Here is a 6868-nt window from a genome sequence, read left to right as displayed (position 1 = left end):
TACAGTGTCCAGCAGTGTGTATAAAGCCTTTGTGGGCAGTGCCCGGGCTGGCAGGGCATTAGCATTAGTTTACTTTGACATTCGATCACGGACAATGACAACTGCAACCTTGTTACAAAACCCAGTGAGGTTTTGTAACAATTTGAAGACGAGCGACCAATGGGAGGCGCGGCTGGGCGTCACGTGACGGGCTCTTTATATAACACTTGGCTGGAAGAATTCTTATTAGCCGTATTGCAGGAATGGAGCAACTCAAGAGCCCGGGGGTGAAGTGAGAGCCGGAGCAGGGGGCAGCATGGGCACCCAGGAGGGGGGCACTACCAGCCTGATGCGGGAGTTTGCCGCACAAGCCTTCCAAGCTAAAAACTTCCAGCTGGCATGTGAGATCTATGAGAGGCAGCTGCAGCAGTCCGGGGTGGTGGACTGGGGGCTGCTGCTCAGGAGGGCAGACTGCCTGGCATGCACTGGCAAACTGCAGGATGCTTTCCATTTGTATCAGGAAGCTGCTGCCCACAAGAAGCTGTGTGTGGAAGAGCTGGAGACCCTGGTATCCTGCCTGGCAGAGCAGCTGAGGGGGAGAGACTGGCAGCCCCTCAGCCCACAGTGGGGGATCCTGACTTGTAAGGAGTGCCAGGGCTTTCTATACGAGCCTGTGACTCTGCCATGTGGGCACACTTTCTGTAAGAAGTGCCTGGAGAACCAGAGAACTAGAAGCCAGTGTAAAATGTGCAGGGTGACCCAGGAGGGCACAGAGCATCACTACAGAGTCAATGTGCTCCTCAGCAACATCATAGCAAAGTGGTTTTCTTGTGAGGTCCAAGCTGCCAGGCTCAGGCATGAAGGCAATGCCCTGCTGGGCAACAGCAAGTTACAGGAGGCACTGGAGAAATACAATGAAGCTATCTCCATAGGTAAGTGTATTGTCTCTCTACTGTGATAGTCCTGTGCTGCTGCTGCTGGCATACTGGAGAGTGATGGCATTTCTCTCTCTGGGCTCTCAATTCCAGCCTGGCATGAGCCCAGAGAAGTGATGTGACTACTTCTGTATATATTGTATCTCTCCTGACACTCAGCATTGAATTTCCTACTGTTACTTGTATTCCACATAGGTTACATTACAGTTATTGTTATCTTGTATGAAGCTTCTATGACCACTCCACCCTGCCCCCCCTGGCTTACTCTACATTATAGACCATGTGAATAAATAATGACTTCCCTTCTCCATAACCAAAAAGATTAGGTAGAAGTTCCAGAAATATTCTCATTCACAAATTTGGAGCTAGTAATACAAGCTTCATTGTGTAAAGTACACTGATTTCTGTCTCATTGTGCCCCTGTGTAATAGAAACAGGATGCGAAAAAGTGCGACTATGTCAGCAACCTTTCACCTGGTAAGCAAGTATATAGAGGTAAACAACCTGCAGTAGACTCTGGTTATATAATTTAAGTAAAGTGCAATGGTCTGCGGTAACCTTACACCTGCAGTTTTCTGATAGGTTACACTGAAAACTATACTCTATATGGCATTTGAGATACATTTTAAAGGTTACTTGACTGTGATGGAAGAGAAAGCAGCATTTACCTGGATTCAACTAGTTTGTATCCATTGGTGCAAGCGGCATTATGCCAGTATTATATAATCAGCTAGCGGATAAAGTCTCAGGGTGCCTTTACACAGACAGATTTAGCTGACAGATTTTTGAAGCCAAAGCCAGGAACAGACTATAAAGAGGGAATAGGTCATAAAGAAAAGACTGAGATTTCTCCTCTTTTCAAATCTAATCCTGGCTTTGGCTTCAAAAACTGTGTAAAGGCCCCCTTACATCCATTTATTACTGCTTGGTAAGGGTTTATTATGGATGATGGGGAATTGGTGAATGAGTTATATCACCTCTGAAGAGTAGAACATACTCAGGACTTTGAATGTATTAAAAATCAAATTGCAAAATGCTAAGGCAATTGTCATAACTTGGATCTGGTCCAGAATATAAGATTCCGCACCAGAAATTCACACTGAAATACAATTTAGAAGAGATTTTAGGATGTATGGCTGTTTTTACCCATTTCTATAAATTACCTATGTGTATAAATCTGCATGTAAATCCACATAGAAAAAATATATGCAGAATTACGATGCAGAGAATGGCCCAAATTTACTACAGGAAGTTTGGTGTAACTTTGGCACAATTGTTTGCAACAATCCGCAGCATATGGACATTCTTACAAGGGAACATGATATGCACCCCAAAACTTGATAATTTTTTTTGAAATTGTTGTGAATGTTAATCTGCTATACATAAAGATAGTTTGATCGGTATACAGTAAAAAGCTCCACACCTTCCTATCATACAGTACCTTGGCCTTTTTTTTTTTTTTTTTTACCCTGTCTCTAAGAAGAAAGGCTAAAATTGGCCATAGGAAATCATATATTTTTTGTAACAACATTTTGAATGACATTAGCATTTTTAAAGATTTTAAATTACATTAGCATTTTAAAGGGGTAGTTCACCCAAAAAAACCTTTCAAATCAACAGGTGCCAGAAAGAGCCAGAGACTTATAATTTACTTGTATTAAAACATCTCAAGTCTTCCAGTACTTATCAGCTACTCAACTGTATGTCCTGCAGGAAGTGGTGGATTCTCTTCAGTCTGACACAATGCTCTCTGCTGCCACCTCTGTCCATGTCAGTAACTGTCCAGAGCAGTAGCAAATCCCATTAAAAAAAACCTTCCTGCTCTCCATACTGGAAAGAATACACCACTTCCCACAGGACATACAGCAGCTGATAAGTACTGGAAGATTTGAGATTTTCTTTTAGAAGTAATTTACAAATCCCTGGCACTTTCCGGCACCAGTTGATCTGAAAGAGCTTTTTTTAAGTACCCCTTGCTTTGTACAGCTTCTGTACTTAGTTGTCTAGGATAGGAGATAACTAGCTGATTGCTGGGGGTCCATCCCCTGAGACCCCAACCAATCCCAAGAATGGAAGACAATTCTTCCTTAAATGAATGGAGTGGTAACACGCATGCATGGCCAACACTCCATTCATTCTCTATTCTGAACATTGATGAGCAATCCTGCGGAATCCTGCCTGCCTCAGTGTCCCACATTATCTCTATAGGAGGGTTCGGGCGCTTCCGCTTCTGTCGCTCTCCACACAAAGAAATGATAATAGTATAGGATGACTGCAATTATGTCAATTGTCATTGCATATGGTTATAACTTAAGACTGCTATGGTGCACAGTGGGGGAGATTTATCAAACCTGGTGTAAAGTGAAACTGGCTCAGTTGCCCCTAGCAACCAATCAGATTCCACCTTTCATTTTCCAAAGAGTCTGTGAGGAATGAAAAATGGAATCTGATTGGTTGCTAGGGGCAACTGCGCCAGTTTTACTTTACACCATGTTTGATAAATCTCCCCCAGTGAGTGACATGTGGCTAAGTCACTGGTTAGGGACATCTGGTGTTTGTATATTCTAATATATATGACTACGTTCAAACAACGTCGATTTGTGGCCATTTTGTGGCCATTTTCTTGGACGGGCGTCATTTTTAGACAAAAATACAGCCATAATTTGCATAATATGGCCATATTTTTTGTCTCAACAAGACGGCCGTTAAATGGTAAAAAAAAAAGACATTGGGAGAGATTTATCGAACATGGTGTAAAGTGATACTGTCTCAGTTGCCCCTAGCAACCAATCAGATATCACTTTTCATTCCTCACAGACTCTTTGGAAAATGAAAGGTGGAATCTGATTGGTTGCTAGGGGCAACTGAGCCAGTTTCAATTTACACCAGTTTGATAAATCTCCCCCATTGTGTGAATATAGTCTAGACCTACACTAAATGAACAGTGCATAAAGTTTCCTGTTTGCCTAGGTTTCTAATCATTCAGCATATTGTTACATAACATTATACAAGGTTGGCTCTGTACATTCTCAAATGGGTTGTGTGATTTAGAAAACCCAAGCTGACATTGCAGTCTGATAAATTATCTGGCTTTAAGGATCTAGTTGCAGGGATCTCCTGGAATCAGGTGTTCCTGGAAGGGAAGGTGCTGTATATTGGCTTGTTTTCTCATTACAATGAGCCCATTGTTTTCAATGAACAATATAGTCCTTTATATAAGGAAAGGAAGGCTGCATTAGCCCCCCCCCTCAAGCAGGCGTGCCTTAACAGCAATATATAATACACTGCATAGAAAAATAATTAATTTCAGTGTATATTACAAGTATAACTATATCTGGAGTATTCACTTGTTATCAGACACGCTGTGTACCAGGGAGTGTTTCACCTGTTAGTAGCAGAGTATCATGTACTTGAGCTGGCACACATTTTGCAGACTCTGTGGTGCTCCACATGCTCTTTATAAGGTGCCTGACCAGTTTGTTCCTTGGAAGTGAAGCTATGTTGAGAAAGTGGGTCAGGAGAGCAGAGTTGCATAACCATGAAGAATATACTGTCTGCCAGTTCTCCCTGCCCCTCCTCCCTCCTCTCTGCTTGCATAACCAGTGAGGTAACAAAGAACTGGGTCAAACATTTGCAACCTTTTCCAACAATAACTGTAATTTAACTAGATCATTGAATTATTGTGTACATTCTGTACAGTGGAATTATTAGAATGTGCTTAGATTTTGTAGAACAGCACGCAACATTATTGAGCTTATCGGGAGCCGGAACAGACAATGCAGCTTTTGTAGACAAGCACATCAATAGGAATTGCATACAACTAAACAATTCACTTTAAAATGATCTCTTCATAAAAGGATTAATACATAGCCAGCAATCTAGAGCTAATCATCTTTATATAATACAATGATATCATTGCTTTCATCTTCTGGGCAAGTCTTTTCTTTCTGTAATCTATGTCACTGCAATGTTTCTGTGTAAAGAATATTATTATAACACAAAGTGATGGCATATCTCCAGGGTAAGTGGTTGTCTAGCAGTCAGACCCCCACTAATCCTGAGAATGAAGAAGCTTGCACTGTGCCCCCTGCCCTACATAGTGATTGATGGGACGCCAAATGCTTATACTCCCACAGATTGCTAGAAGGAAGAGGCTGAAGTGCTTGGCTGCGTATTGTACCCTCTCTTCAAGGTGTTTGATTTCATTACGTAGATACAGCAGTATATAAGCTGTAGCACACTGGGTAATAATCTTATACATTTTGTAGCAACACAATAAGTGTATATGTATGTATAGTCTTACATACATATACACCTACAGTATAGATATACAGTCATTACATTGAGGAATTGTTCACAGCAATACAAACGGTAACTACTAGTATGGGTTCATGTTGGGTATTGTGGGTAAGGAACAAGGTTAGTGTCAGGATATGGTACCAGGAAGACAAAAAACAGGTGCAGCCCTGACGCTGGCGCCCACCCTGCTGTCCTTGCCTAATTGCCTCAACAGCCCTAATGGCAGCGGACAACTGGTCGACGTTCCCTAATCCTTACTAATTGTGAACACAGAACAAAGACAAGACAAACGTAACACAATACAGCAGGGTCAGAGGTTCAAGTCAGCAACAAGAGGGCGGTGCAGTAGAAAACGTAATCCAAGAGAATAGTCAAAGTCCAAAAGCCAGAAGTCAGAATAACAAGTACACAGTGCAGGAAGGAACGGTAGGTCAAGACACACTAGTAAACTAGGCTCTATCTCAGGTAAGGCCCAGGGGGTGGAGGAGGATACTTATGAGGCCTGAGCCAGGTCAGATACAGACTTCTGACTGGCAGTGTTTGCTGTCAGTCAGTACATAAATTAAGCACACCTAATGCTGATCGGCTGTGGGCAGTGAAGCCCTGGCCACGGCCACCTCAAAAGAAAGTGCCACCGTGGCTCCAGCAACCAGGCTGGCTGCTAGGGACGCTGTCAGCGCGCCCCTAGCAACCAGCCGGGCCAATCACTAGGGACTCTGTCAGCTTCTCTGCCAGGCTGGCCGCGCACTCCAGAAGTGCCAGGAGCCGAGCGACAGTGAAAATTTGTTATAGGCACTATAGACCTGTATGGCCTACTTAATGGGTTGAATCTATGGCACCAGTCTGTCTACAGTAGTGTCCCCGGAATGAAACGGGCACACCTCGCACGCAAAGTAAAAATTATTTGAGTTATTCAGGCTTTAAAAAATGTTGCCCTATTCTCAGGATTGGATCAGCTGCAGGAGTGACCCTTGGCACACTCACCGATCAAATATATGGCACTCAGGTGATCACTGCAGCTTCTTCATTGTCTGCATGTGTTCATTACTATACTATTGTGCTTATCTTACAATGTCTTTGTATAGTAAAAGATGGGCCTTCAGTAACATATCATCTAAACCCATCATCAGGGTTGAGGGGGAGGCTGAGAGGTGCGGGCATACTATAGACCCTAGAATTTACCCATGTTACGGTCCAGAGTAGAAAGGTGAGAATTACTATGATTTTCAGCATACTGCAAAAGCCTGTATTCCCCGCAGCCCCTGAGGCTTTGATCTTCTCACAGCTTCTTATTACCTGAATCACTTCAGTTCATAAATGGAGTAATTTAAGTAATAGTGAACTAGGGAATATATTAAACATGCTATCCCCCAGACAAGCATAGATTCAGCAAAGGCGGCCCTTCCCTTTAATCATATTGCATATTGGTTTGCATCTGTTTCCTTGGCTATGAATGAAAATAGTGACAGCATGACATGAGGAACAACCAGATGAATCCTTCACTATCATGTTCCATCCATTAAGAGACGGTTGCCATGGCAACACGCTTTGTTGACATTTGGTAGTGTAAAATGGCACTTTACACACAGCTATTTTAGAGCCTTGTCTATTTTTGCATCGAAGTGATAGATTTTAACACAGACAGCTACAATGTA

General features: G+C 42.7%; 1 protein-coding gene across 1 annotated transcript in view; it reads left to right on the top strand.

Moving 5' to 3' along the window:
• The first annotated feature begins 242 nt into the window (after positions 1-242).
• LONRF3 (LON peptidase N-terminal domain and ring finger 3) overlaps positions 243-6868 on the top strand; it is a 33124-nt gene continuing 26498 nt past the window's right edge. The window contains exon 1 of the mRNA XM_069942908.1: positions 243-911. Within this exon, the coding sequence (XP_069799009.1) occupies positions 296-911 (616 nt within the window). The 5' untranslated portion in view covers positions 243-295. The remainder of the gene's footprint in view (positions 912-6868) is intronic.

This window comes from Dendropsophus ebraccatus, chromosome 10, assembly GCF_027789765.1.
Source record: "Dendropsophus ebraccatus isolate aDenEbr1 chromosome 10, aDenEbr1.pat, whole genome shotgun sequence".
Lineage (NCBI taxonomy): Eukaryota > Metazoa > Chordata > Amphibia > Anura > Hylidae > Dendropsophus > Dendropsophus ebraccatus.
Note: the sequence above shows the minus strand (reverse complement) of the source record. Positions and strands in the feature narration are given on the sequence as shown.